A 12,705-nucleotide genomic window follows, 5' to 3' on the forward strand; every position below is an offset into this window, starting at 1 on the left:
CGCAGCACTTGCTGTTGGCAGCCGGTTCCCGCTCTACAGAAGCAGCCCCCCTAAGGTAGCCACTGGCTGACCCCACTCCATCCCAGATGGGGCAAACAGAGGCCCAAATAAGCTAGGAAATCTAGTGAGTAAGCTGTTTACTGAACGCTTACTGTACACCAGGCCCTTAACAGACACCAGAAACCCCTGGGCTACGCAGTAAGACCTTGTCTTAAAATAATAATTAAAAAAAAAAAAAAAGGAGGCTGGGGAGATGACTCAGTCTGTAAAGTGTTTGTGCTACAAGCATAAGGACCTGAGTTCGAATCCCCAGCACCTCCATAAAAAGCCAGCCACAGTGTCATATCTAACCCCAGCCCTGGGTAAAGGAGTAGTGGTCGATCCCTGATCCTCGGCTAGTAGGCAAGTACAAGCCCAGGAGAGACTGTGCCTCAAAACAAGGTAAATCTGGGGTGGCTGTGTCCATCTGAAACCTCAGCCGCTAGTGAGACACCGGCAGAGAGACTCCACGAGTTCCAGGCCCGAAACCAAGGGGCGCAGCTCACAGGACACATGAGCGTACAGGCACCCCACGTGCGGAAAATAAGAAATGCGAGGTCCGCGGGATGCGGCGTCACAGGGCTGCTGCACCCACTGAGCGCCTACGGTGTGCGCCCTCCCTGTTCCCACGAAGCCCTCCCCTCTCCACCTGCTCTGGCTCTCCCCTGCTTATTCCCGTGAGTCACAATGTTTTTCCCAAACCGACTCCTGCTTTCTCAGACTCAACCTCAGCCCACGTTTTCAGATTCCTTGTGGCAATGGCAAGCTCCCCAGGCCTGGTGGCCACACACAGCAAATGCTCCTGCCCCACAGAGGTGCAGGAAGCCAGGCATGGTGGTGTGCAGCTCTTGGGCAGATGAGGCAGAACCAAAAATATTTGGTGTGGTCGTCCAAGCCTGCCACACTCGGGAAGACAAGGCAGTATTGCTGTAAGGTCCAGGCTAGCCTGAGCTACGTAGTCTCAGGTCAGCCTGACGTGAAGAGTTGGAGTGTTTGCCTCAAAAACAAACAAATGAAGGAATGCACACCTTTGACCCCAGTATTGGAGAGGCCGAGGCAGGTGGATATCTGAGTTTGAGGCCAACCTAAGCTACAGAGTGAGTTCCAGGACAGCTGTTTCAAATGAGCCGGGCGTGGTGGCGGCGCAGCCTTAGATCCCAGCACTCGGGAGGCGGAGGCAGGAGGATCTCTGTGAGTTGAAGGTCAGCCTGATCTATAGAGTGAGTTCCAGGATAGCCCATGCAGGCTCCAGGCATCACCATCTCCAATGTCCACGGAAAGGAACCAGCTCCCTAGGGGCAGCCCTTGGCCACAGTACCAGGGGCCGAGGGCAGAGAAGCCCAAAGGGGAACACAGAGCATAGAGAAGCTCTGGGCCTCCATTTTCCTGTCAGCAGGGGAGGAGCTCAGGTGGCCTCTTAGGAATTCCAGTGTTGAAAGAAGGTCCCTAACTGGCAGCCTGGGAGGAAGCTGTGGCCACCCACTGTGGCCTGCTAGGGATGAGCAGGGAGGGACTTCCGGGCTGCCAGGGCGAGATCTCCACGTGGAGACGGGGAAGGTGGACTCTGGGGGACACATGGCCTAGCTGAGGAGTCTGGACGTCACAACAGCCAGGAGGCTGAAACGGGAGGGTCAAAGTTCATAAGCCCTAACCTGGCACTCAGGAGGCAGAGGCAAGCATACCTCTGTGAGTTCTGGGCCAACCTGGTTTACATGAGACCCTGTCTCAAGACAGAGAAAACCCAGACAGGTCTCAGAGGTCCACTCAGCCCTCGCCAGCACGCGGCAGGTGTGGTTCCAGAGCCTCGCATCAAGGAACACCAGGCGGAGGGTCACCTGAGGCATTCTCCCTGAGGGCAGAAGATGCTGCTGGTTCCGGGGTCCTGAGCCCAATCGGGAGGAGGACTGAGGAGAGGGAGAGCTTCAGACGATGCGTTGCTCTGAGCCGGCTCTGGGTCCAGAGTCATTCCAGCCGTTGTGTTGTGTAAGAAGTCTGAGAACAGACAGGCCAGTCCCGGAACCCCTTGGACCTGTGCCAGGAGGCTTCATTTCAAAACAAAACCACACAGTCTTTTCTTTTTCTTTTTTTCCAGTCTGCCAGGAGGAAAAAAAAAAAAAACCAGTCTTCATTGGTTCCTTCTTTTAACTTAATTTAATTAATTCACTTCTTTATTTATGAGCCGTTGAGGTGTCTCAGTGGGGAAGGGCACTTGCCCCCAAACCCAACGACCTGGTGCCCTTCCAGGGACTCACATGGTAGGAGAGAATTAACTTCTGAGAGATGTCCTCTTACCTACACACACAGGCACACATGGATGCCTGTAAGAAAGAATAGATGATATTTCTAGTTCTGGGGAGTACCCAGGTCCTCACACGTGCTGGACAAACATCCCACCGTTCCCACCATTAGCTATATCCCAGCATTCTTCGAGTTTAGACTGCTTTATAATAAATGAATAGATTTGCCTCGAGACCCCAGTATTCGGGAAGTGGAGGCAGGAGGGTGGGTGTGAGTTCTGGGTTAGCCTGGGATTTAATAAAGGGGGGTGGTGGGAAGGGAAGGGGTTTAGGAGACCGCTCAGTGGGTAAAGTGCTTGTGGCACATGGCAGAGCTGGCATTCTGGTCCCCAGAACCCTGCCCCCCGGCCCCCTGGCCCCCCCCCTGTGCAAAGCCTCACAGTGGACACAACCTGCTTCCCGAGAGTGTGGGAGACAGGCCAGGCAAAGACAGAGATCGCCCCCTCCCCTCAACAACTAGCTAGCTAGTGAGTTGGCTTACTGAAGCCGTGGGGAGAGCCCCTGCCTCAGTGGCTACGGTGGAGGGTCACTGAGTCTTGTGTCAGGAACAGGTGTCTACACATATGCCATGGGAAAAATACATAAATAAATAAAATTAATGTATAGACAGAAATGATCAGAAAAAAGTTAAATTTATTTTAAAAAGAAAAAGAAAGAAAAAAGAGAAAACAATGGGACATTATCCCAGTATGAAGGCACACCCTTGTCACCCCAGCACACAGGAGGCTGAGGCAGGAGGATCAGGAGTTCAAGGTCATCCTTATGTGGTGAGTTCAAGGCCAGCCTGGGCTACCTGAGGCCCTGATTAACATGAACACACACACACAGACCCTCTACCACATCAAGGAGGAAATCCAGGCAGGACATAATGAATCAGGTCACAGGCTCTGTGGCTCGAAGCCTGGTGGCTGTCACTCAGGCCTCTTCCAGGACCCTCAGCAGGCAGTGGGTGGCAGCTGGCTTCCCGTGCCTGCCGAGAGACCCCTGCATAGTGCCTCGATGCAAACTCTCCTGGGCCCCCAACCTGGAAGGAGGAAGTGGGACACCCAGCCTTCAGCCACTGTTCAACGGCTCCCCAGAGCTGGATTATAAGAGGGGTTCAGCAAGCAGCGCCCCAGGAGCCTGGCCATGGCCGGAAGTCACCGATCCCTCAGCCTGGTCCATCCCTTCCTGCTGCTCGCCCTGGTCTTCGGTGGTGAGTGGGGTCCTGTCCATCAACCAGCACCCTCCTGGCACAGCTGGGGATACTAAGGCACCCCTTGGCTAAATGCTTGGCAGGGAAAGGACGAGGACAGAGAAGCCTATACGTTTTGACTCAGGGTTTCTTCTATTTTATCTCATTTTTTTCCAAACAGGGTCTCATGTAGCCCAGACTGGCCTTAAATTCACTTTATAACTGATTGGTGATGACTTTGAACTCCTGATCCTCGTACCTCCTCCCCTGTCCTAGGATGGCAAGTTTCCCTTACCACGCTGGGTCTCTGTGGCACTGCAGATGGACCCCATGGCTTTATGTACTCTGAGCAAGTGCTCTGCCCACTGAGCCGCAGCCCAGCTGCAGCCCCTCGATCGGGTTTTCTTAGAAGGCTCTATGACTGTGCCACCAGAGGCCCTTGCTGCAGGGAATGGATTTCTAAGGAATCCAGAAAATTACAGAAGCCGGGCTTAGTGGCGCATGTCTTCAATCCCAGCAGAGGCTGAAGCAGACAGACCTCTGGGTTCAGGGCCAGCCTGGTCTACAGAGTGAGACACTATCTCAAAAACAACAAAATAATAACCATAGATTCAAGCCAGATCTCTCAACTCCTCCCCAGGCACGGGTCTCCCGGAGGCCATAGTGCAGACTGTGGCTCTCAAGGCCTGAACCTGCAGGCTGTGGTCCTGATACCTTTCTCCCCTAGGCGGAGCTCAGGCCTCTCAGATTGTGGGTGGGCACGAGGCTCGGCCCCATTCTCGACCTTATGTGGCATCCCTGCAGCTGAGCCGGTCCCCTGGGAGCCACTTCTGTGGTGGCACTCTGATCCACCCGAGATTCGTGCTGACCGCTGCCCACTGCCTGCAGGACATGTGAGTACAGTGAGTACAGCAGCCGGGGGACAGTGAGGAGGCTGCGGGCCTGAGCTGACAGCATAGCCCTGCCCGGGTGTCCCTGCCCGTCCTCCCTCTCTCTACCGGCCTCAGCTCCGTTTCTGCTCCAGGAGACTACCAATAACAATGCATTCCTCTCACCTAGACTGCCCCAGGGAGGGGCAGGGGGCGTGGTCAGGGGTAAGGCACTTGTAGCAAGTGGGAAAGGGTCTGGGTCCCTTCCACAAACGAAATTCCACAACCCTGGCCCCACAGCCCCTGGCAGCTCGTGACGGTGGTGCTGGGTACCCACGACCTGCAAAGCCGGGAGCCTGAGCAGCAGAAGTTCACCATCACGCAGGTCTTCCAGAACAACTACAACCCCGAGGAGAGCCTCAATGACGTGCTGCTTGTTCAAGTAGGCGGGGCTCTGGGGGCTCTGGGGACTCTGGGGGCCCTGGGGACTCTGGGGGCCTTGGGGGCTCTGGGGGCTCTGGGGACTCTGGGGGCTCTGGGGGCCCTGGGGGCTCTGGGGGCTCTGGGGGCTCTGGGGACTCTGGGGACTCTGGGGGCTCTGGGGGCCCTGGGGGCTCTGGGGGCCCTGGGGGCCCTGGGGACTCTGGGGGCCTTGGGGGCTCTGGGGGCTCTGGGGACTCTGGGGGCCTTGGGGACTCTGGGGGCCTTGGGGGCTCTGGGGGCTCTGGGGGCCCTGGGGGCTCTGGGGGCCCTGGGGACTCTGGGGGCTCTGGGGGCTCTGGGGACTCTGGGGGCTCTGGGGGCTCTGGGGACTCTGGGGGCCCTGGGGACTCTGGGGGCTCTGGGGGCTCTGGGGACTCTGGGGGCCTTGGGGACTCTGGGGGCCCTGGGGACTCTGGGGACTCTGGGGACTCTGGGGGCCTTGGGGGCTCTGGGGGCCCTGGGGACTCTGGGGACTCTGGGGACTCTGGGGGCCTTGGGGGCTCTGGGGGCTCTGGGGACTCTGGGGGCCCTGGGGGCTCTGGGGGCTCTGGGGGCTCTGGGGACCCTGGGGGCTGGTTTCTGCAGAAGACACATAGGAAGCACCTTCTGTATGCCATGCTGGGTCCTGTGGGGCTGGGGTCTGCCGGGCTGTGTTGTCTCTTATCCTGGTTGGTGGCTGGGGTTAGGGTTAGGGCTAAGGCTAGGTTGAGGCTAAGTTTTGGTTACTCTTAGGGCCACAGGTAGGTCTAATGTTAGGGTTATGACCAGGGAAACTGAGCCGAGTTAGGGTCTGGGCCATGGCTAGGGTTAATGGCATCTGTACAACACTCAACCTCCCCTCATGCTGCACAAACCAACAGTTCTCCAGAAACTTTTGCTTGAACACCTGGGACCGTTTACCCACGGAGTTTTGAAGCTCTGCATTCAGTTGTTAGTTGTTGCTTTTTTTTTTTTTTTCTGAAACAGGGTTTCTCTGGGGTTTTTTTTGGAGCCTATCCTGGCACTCGCTCCCAGGCTGGCCTCGAACTCACAGAGATCCGCCTGCCTCTGTCTCCCGAGTGCTGGGATTAAAGGTGTGCGCCACCGATGCCTGGCCCAAGGTGTTGCTTTTTAAAAAAAGATTTTATTATGTATACGAGCAGCCAGTGCTCTTAACCCCTGAGCCATCCCGCTACCCCCGCCTCCCAGTTGTTGCTTTTTAAGTTCTCGGACGGAAGTTCTTGGGGCTCTCTGAGTGCGAAGGCCCGAAGGAGATGTTAGGTTCCCAGGGTGGCGGGTGGGGGCGAGGCCTCACATCTTCTTCTCTGTAGCTGAACCGGCCAGCCTCCCTGGGCGAGAAGGTGGCGGTGGCCTCTCTGCCCCAGCAGGGACAATCGCTGTCCCAGGGCACCCAGTGCCTGGCCATGGGCTGGGGCCGCCTGGGCACCCGGGCGCCCACGCCACGCGTGCTGCAGGAGCTGAACGTCACGGTGGTCACCTTCCTATGTCGGGAGCACAACGTATGCACGCTGGTGCCGCGCCGGGCAGCTGGCGTTTGCTTTGTGAGTGCCGAGGGGTCGCGACGGAGTCGCGGGCGGGGCGGGGCCTGAGGTGGGGGCGGGGCCTTGGCGGGGCGGGGCCTCGGGCGGGGGAGCGGGAATCGGAGGAAGGGGGTTATCTGGAGGGGGGTGCGCGGATCCCAGAGGACTGTGGGTGCCTGGGGATGTGGATGTCCCGGATGGGGAGGTAGGGATGCCTGCCTAGTGGGAGAGCGTTGCTCCCAGGTGGGTGAGCAGGGGGGGCGGGGCTCTCGGGAGAGCAGGGTTTTGCGGGGCCGGGGTCTGGTGGGTAGGAAGGAGAAAGCCGGGGGTCTGCATGTGACCCCACCGCCTGCCTGCCTCACTCTGAGCCCTGGTCCCGACCCCTCGCAAGCGGCCCGTGCGGGGACCGGCTTGGGCCGCGGCGATGGGACCCTCGCTTTTTCGTACCCGGCCGGGTTGAGTGTCTCCTCTCTTCCGGATGCACCCAGACCGATTCCAGCAGGAAGCTGCTAAAAATGCCTCCTGGTCACCCCCGGGACTCCGGTGGCCTCTCCGTCAGCTTGGGGACTGACCCCGCTTCCTCCTCAGGGAGACTCGGGGGGCCCCTTGATCTGCGACGGCATTCTTCACGGGGTCGACTCCTTCGTGATCCGGGAATGCGCCTCCCTCCAGTTCCCCGATTTCTTCGCCCGGGTGTCCATGTACGTGGACTGGATTCACACGGTGCTGCGGGGCGCGGCGCCCGAGCAGCCCTCTGCGCTCCGCACAGCCTGACCGCGCGACGGCCTGGCCTTTCCCGTGCTAGACCGCCCCGCACCCCCGGAGTGCAGCCAGCTGCGTCCCCGGTTCCACGCGACCCCAATAAACCTGAGACGTATTTAAAAGCTGTCTCCTGTCTGCCTTACCCTGGGAGGGGCCAGAGCCTCAGTGTCGGAGGCCGGGGAGCCGCTTCGTGGGAAAGGAAGGGGCGGAGGGGAAGCCAGGCTCACTGCCGAGCCCCTGTTGCTTCTCGCCTCTGTGCCTCAGTTTCCCCAACGGGAACCGGGACACATCCCCGAACCCGGTGTGGTGTGTGCCTGGTGGGGTGTGGTGAGGTGTTCCCGCGGCTGGCCCAGGCTTCTGGGCGACCGGGCTCTTTTCACACTCCGTGGGCGGGCCCTGGGCTCCCCGCGGGGCTGACCGTGGTGCTCCAGTCAAAGCGGACAGGGGACTTCCTGGCGGCGGGGGCAGTGGGAAAGCCAGGAGCGGGGGCACCCGTGGAAGCGTCGCGCTTCCCCAGCGGCAGAGAAAAGAGCTGGGGCCAGCACAGGGAAGGAGGTCACAGGCAGCCCGGGAGGGGCGAGAGGGGCGGTGTCGCCAGTGTCTTCAGAAGCTGCAGCTCTGTGCCGCCACCTGGTGGCGCTGTGCCGGCTCCACAGGCGTATTATTCCCTCTCTAGCGTTGCTTTGGTTGTGGGAGACAGTTTCATGTAGCCCAGGCTAGCCTCTAACTCCCTATGCAGCTGAAGATGACCTCGAGCTCCTGATCTTCCTGCCTCCGCCTCCCGAGTGACGGGATGACAGGTGTGCGCCACCACTCCAAGGCTTGGGGCGCTCCAGGAGAGCACGCTGCCCACCCCAGCCCCAGCCTCTTTTCAATCCCCCCAACCCCTGCGGAGGGGTCCCCAATGTCTCTCCGCTGTGTGGGGACTGTTTCTTGTGGAGACTCTAGGGACCTGGGGACACTAGATGAGGTCAAGGAAGAACCCGAGGGGCTCCTTCAGGGCCTGAAGTTCCACAGCAGAGGACTGGGAATATAAACCCAGAGGAAACTTAACCCGTGCAGCATGGGTGAGCATAGTATACAGATGGTGCTCAATAAGTACAACTGGGGCCCGGCGTTGGTGGCGCACGCCTTTAATCCCAGCACTCGGGAGGCAGAGGCAGGCAGATCTCTGTGAGTTCGCGGCCAGCCTGGTCTACAGAGTGAGTTCCAGGACAGCCTTCAAAGCCACAGAGAAACCCTGTCTCGAAAAACCAAAAAAAAAAAAAAAAAAAAGTACAACTGGGGCTGGAGAGATGGCTCAGCGGTTAAGAGCACTGACTGTTCTTCCAGAGGTCCTGAGTTCAATTCTCAGCAACCACAACCACCATTCAAGGCTCACAACCACCTTGAATGAGATCTGGTACCCTCTGCTGGCCTGCAGGCAGAAGGCTGTATACACAATAAATAAATAAAATATTAAAAAAATAAGTACAACTGTGGGGAAATCTGGTCTCCTAATCTGTTTGCCCTGCACCGCTGGCCATATGACAGGGATGGCATATACATAGAGTAGGCCTACCTCACTGTGTGGAAGGAAGGGAGTCCTGTTAGTGTGTATCTAAATGAGCCAGGCAGTGACCAGCTTGTCTGGGAGGGAGAGGGCAGCTGTCCCCCTGGGGCCCCAGGGACAGAGGTCTCCAGGCTGGTTGGAGTTGGGCCCTGGCACCTGCCCATGTCCGTTGGGTTCCACCCCCCATGCCCTGTGCTGGAGTTGGGACGTTGGTTTTGCAACAGCTTTGGCTGCAGCTCCTGGAAGAGATGGGAGGGAGCTGGCCACAGAGTGGGGGCTGGGCCCTGAGTCATATTGTTGGAGGAGAACATCCCCACACTCTGGCCACTGTCAAGGACAGTACTTCCTTCTTATGGGTGCCCAGGCACGGATGGGGCCAGGGGGGGCTGTGTTCCCCGTTGTGAGGAGCAATCGTCAAACTAGGGCCTGAGCTGCTGCAGTGTGCACCCCAGGTTTAAATGACCTGTTGTGGCCTGGCGTTGGTGGCGCACGCCTTTAATCCCAGCACTTGGGAGGCAGAGGCAGGCGGATCTCTGTGAGTTCGAGGCCAGCCTGGTCTACAGAGCGAGTTCCAGGACAGCCTCCAAAACAATACAGAGAAACCCTGTCTCGAAAAACCAAAAAAAAAAAAAAAAAAAAAAAAGACCTGTTGTGCTGGGCATGGTGGCACACACCTTTAGTCCCAGTGCTGAGGGGGCAGAGGCAGATGGATCTCTGTGAGTTCCAGCTAGCTTGGTCTGCAGAGTGAGACCTTGTCTCAAACCTACACACACACACACACACACACACACACACACACACACACACACACACGTCACTGGACACACACACACACTGGGTGGGTAGAGCCTCCATGCCCCTCAGTTTTTCTGACTTAAGTAAGGATCCAGCTAGCCATTCTCTGTCGCCCCCAGAAAAAGTCAGGCTGGTTCTCAAGTCTTTTTTTTTTTTTTTTTTTGGTTTTTCGAGACAGGGTTTCTCTTTGTAGTTTTAGAGCCTGTCCTGGAACTAGCTCTGTAGACCAGGCTGACCTCGAACTCACAGAGATCCGCCTGCCTCTGCCTCCCGAGTGCTGGGATTAAAGGCGTGCGCCACCAACGCCCGGCTGGCTCTCAAGTCTTTGACAACACAATGCACTATGTGTTGCTGTTATTACCATGTATAGGTAAACTGAGGCAGAGAGATTGGCTGGCCCCCAGATATAAGTGACTGGACACGGGACACCAGGCTGGACCTGGAGGTGCACACCTGTTACCCCAGCACTCTAGAGCTGGAGGCAGGGGAATTAAGAGTTTGAAGCCAGCTGGGCGTTGGTGGCGCACGCCTTTAATCCCAGCACTCGGGAGGCAGAGGCAGGCGGATCTCTGTGAGTTCGAGGCCAGCCTGGTCTACAGAGCGAGATCCAGGACAACCTCCAAAGCCACAGAGAAACCCTGTCTCGAAAAAAACCAAATAAATAAATAAATAAATAAATAAAAAAGAGTTTGAAGCCAGTCTGGGCTACTTGAAATCCTATTTTATTTTTATTACGTATTTATTTATTTTTTGGTCTTTCTTTCTTTCTTTTCTTCTTTCTTTCTTTCTTTCTTTTTTCCGAGACAGGGTTTCTCTGTATTGTTTTGGAGCCTGTCCTGGAACTCGCTCTGTAGACCAGGCTGGCCTCAAATTCAGAGATCCGCCTGCCTCTGCCTCCCGAGTGCTGGGATTAAAGGTGCCACCAATGCCTGGCTTATTTTTTGGTTTTTCGAGATAGGGTTTCTCTGTGGCTTTGGAGGCTGTCCTGGAACTAGCTCTTGTAGACCAGGCTGGCCTCAAACTCACAGAGATCCGCCTGCGTCTGCCTCCTGAGGTCCTATTTTAAAAAAAGAATAGAAGATGGTTTGCTGAGCCTTCACCGCTATTCGCAGCATGTACAAAGTTGAAGTGGGGGCTCTGGGGGCACCCCATCATCAGGAGGAAGTGGCCAGCCGGCGTGGAGCAATGTAACGGCCTCTGGCTGCAGCTATAAGTGTGGCTGTCAGGCAGGGGTGTGGAGAGCCACCAGTGCACAGCCGCACCATGACTCCCCGCCAGTGGTCCAGCCCAACTCTGGCTCCCATGCTCCTGGCCTTGCTCCTGGGTGGTGAGTGAGGGTGGCCACACTGATGGCCTGTCCGTTTCCACTGTCTTTCCTACTTCTCCCAGGGCTTTAGAAAAAGACCTGAAGGCCACTATAAACAAAGGAGGGAGGTGCTTGGATCTTAAGTCCAGGGGTAGCTTAGGCAGGTCCTTTATCCTCCCTGCCTCAGTTTCCCTCATCAACCTTGCGAGCTCTCATTGGGGGTTCAAACAGCTTGGTGGCTGGGGCTCACTCTTCCTCTCTGTGTGTCCCTAGGCCCGGTGCTGGCCTCAGAGATTGTGGGTGGCCGGCCAGCCCAGGCACATGCTTGGCCCTTCATGGTGTCCCTGCAGCGGCGTGGAGGTCACTTCTGTGGTGGCACACTCATCGCCAGGAACTTTGTCATGTCAGCGGCCCACTGTGTGAACGGCCTGTGAGTCCCCTCTAGGCCCCCGCCAGTCCTCAGTGTCCACGTGGACCAGACCCGGGAGATCAGGTGGGGTCTCCCACTCATACTCCTCCCTTCTCCGCCGTCCACAGAAACTTCCGGTCGGTGCAGGTAGTGCTGGGGGCCCACAACCTGCGGCGCCGGGAGCGCACTAGACAGACCTTCTCTGTGCAGCGGATCTTCGAGAATGGCTTCGACCCCACTCGTCTGCTGAACGACATTGTGATCATCCAGGTGGGCTGGGGAGTCCGGGAGCCTGAGACTCGGGTGCTCTGCAGTTCAGGCTTGAGGAAGGCGCGGTGCAGAAGGCTCTGAGGGCGGGGGATGGGACAGGGAATAACTGTCCTGTTGGCCAGATGGTGATGGCTCTTAAGAACTAATGTTTGGAAAGCTCTGGGCAGTGTTTAACCAACAAAGTCCTGTTACCTGTGCCTCTTCGCTCACTGACCCGCGACGCTGGGGTGCCCCGGGGACATGTCCATTTCTTCCTCCAGTCCCTAACCTTTCCCACCACTTGGAGGCAGGGCACAAAGCCAGTGTCCAATGTGCCCCGTGACTCCTTTGTGTTCTAAGTCTCTCCCTCATCCTGTGTCCCTCCCCGCAGCTCAATGGCTTAGCCACCATTAACACCAACGTGCAGGTGGCCCAGCTGCCTGCCCAGGGCCGTGGCGTGGTTAACGGAACTCAGTGCCTAGCCATGGGCTGGGGCAGGCTGGGTACGAACCGCCCGACGCCCAGTGTGCTCCAGGAGCTCAATGTGACCGTGGTGACAAATTCCTGCCGCCGCCGTCTGAACATATGCACGCTGGTGCCAAGACGGCGAGCAGGCATCTGCTTTGTAAGTTCCCCTTTGCAGTAGGAGGGATTGTGGTCAGACCCAAGGGAGGACTTCCCAGTGCTGGAGCACGAGTCAGGGGGTACCTAGAGGGCCAGTCTCTGACCTTGACATCTCCTCAGGGGGATTCTGGAGGCCCCTTGGTCTGTAACGGGCTTGTCCAAGGCATCGACTCCTTCATCCGCGGAGGCTGTGGGTCTGGATTCTACCCAGACGCCTTCGCACCTGTGGCTGAGTTCTCCGACTGGATCAATTCCATTATCCGACGCCATGGCGAACACCCCCATACGCACCCCAGAGACCCTGAGAGCAGCACCCACTAGGATCCGCCTGTCCTCCCCCTGCCGTGTCCTCAAGCGCTCATGACTCTCAGTAAAAGCAACGTTTGCTTTGTACCCTGGGTCTGGTGTCTGTTGTCCGTGCTGCAGAATTAGAGCAAAGCCACAGTCTTGTGTGAGGGGCACCTCCTGGGGACTTGGCTACCAAGCTGGAGCAAAGCCACAGCAGGAAGCATGTTCCCCGTTCCCCACACGATACAAAAGAGATGAGTGAGGTGGCTCCCACCCAGGCCCCAGCACTAGACAGAGCGAGCAGAAAGATTGCTGCATGTTCGAAACTAACCCTGGAG

General features: G+C 57.6%; 2 protein-coding genes across 2 annotated transcripts; both read left to right on the top strand.

Moving 5' to 3' along the window:
- Nucleotides 1-2,724: 2,724 nt before the first annotated feature.
- Nucleotides 2,725-7,266, top strand: LOC101843355 (myeloblastin). The gene is made up of 5 exons (XM_040738145.1): nucleotides 2,725-3,531; nucleotides 4,238-4,403; nucleotides 4,680-4,821; nucleotides 6,173-6,403; nucleotides 6,971-7,266. The coding sequence occupies exons 1-5, from the start codon at nucleotides 3,465-3,467 to the stop codon at nucleotides 7,154-7,156; spliced, it is 792 nt and encodes a 263-aa protein (XP_040594079.1). The 5' UTR covers nucleotides 2,725-3,464; the 3' UTR covers nucleotides 7,157-7,266.
- A 3,403-nt stretch (nucleotides 7,267-10,669) lies between these two features.
- Nucleotides 10,670-12,472, top strand: Elane (elastase, neutrophil expressed). The gene is made up of 5 exons (XM_013122977.3): nucleotides 10,670-10,818; nucleotides 11,071-11,227; nucleotides 11,335-11,476; nucleotides 11,847-12,080; nucleotides 12,200-12,472. The coding sequence occupies exons 1-5, from the start codon at nucleotides 10,755-10,757 to the stop codon at nucleotides 12,398-12,400; spliced, it is 798 nt and encodes a 265-aa protein (XP_012978431.1). The 5' UTR covers nucleotides 10,670-10,754; the 3' UTR covers nucleotides 12,401-12,472.
- Nucleotides 12,473-12,705: the final 233 nt, after the last annotated feature.

Source organism: Mesocricetus auratus, unplaced genomic scaffold (genome assembly GCF_017639785.1).
Source record: "Mesocricetus auratus isolate SY011 unplaced genomic scaffold, BCM_Maur_2.0 Super-Scaffold_100676, whole genome shotgun sequence".
In the NCBI taxonomy this organism is placed as follows: Eukaryota; Metazoa; Chordata; class Mammalia; order Rodentia; family Cricetidae; genus Mesocricetus; species Mesocricetus auratus.

Bases quoted from the DNA above. Each gene is read 5' to 3' on its own strand.
- LOC101843355 (XM_040738145.1), top strand. From the start codon at position 3,465: ATGGCCGGAAGTCACCGATCCCTCAGCCTGGTCCATCCCTTCCTGCTG. The intron at 3,532-4,237 runs GTGAGTGGGGTC...TTTCTCCCCTAG, and splicing joins GCTCGCCCTGGTCTTCGGTG to GCGGAGCTCAGGCCTCTCAG. The intron at 6,404-6,970 runs GTGAGTGCCGAG...CTTCCTCCTCAG, and splicing joins GGGCAGCTGGCGTTTGCTTT to GGAGACTCGGGGGGCCCCTT.
- Elane (XM_013122977.3), top strand. From the start codon at position 10,755: ATGACTCCCCGCCAGTGGTCCAGCCCAACTCTGGCTCCCATGCTCCTG. The intron at 10,819-11,070 runs GTGAGTGAGGGT...GTGTGTCCCTAG, and splicing joins CCTGGCCTTGCTCCTGGGTG to GCCCGGTGCTGGCCTCAGAG. The intron at 11,477-11,846 runs GTGGGCTGGGGA...CCCTCCCCGCAG, and splicing joins ACGACATTGTGATCATCCAG to CTCAATGGCTTAGCCACCAT.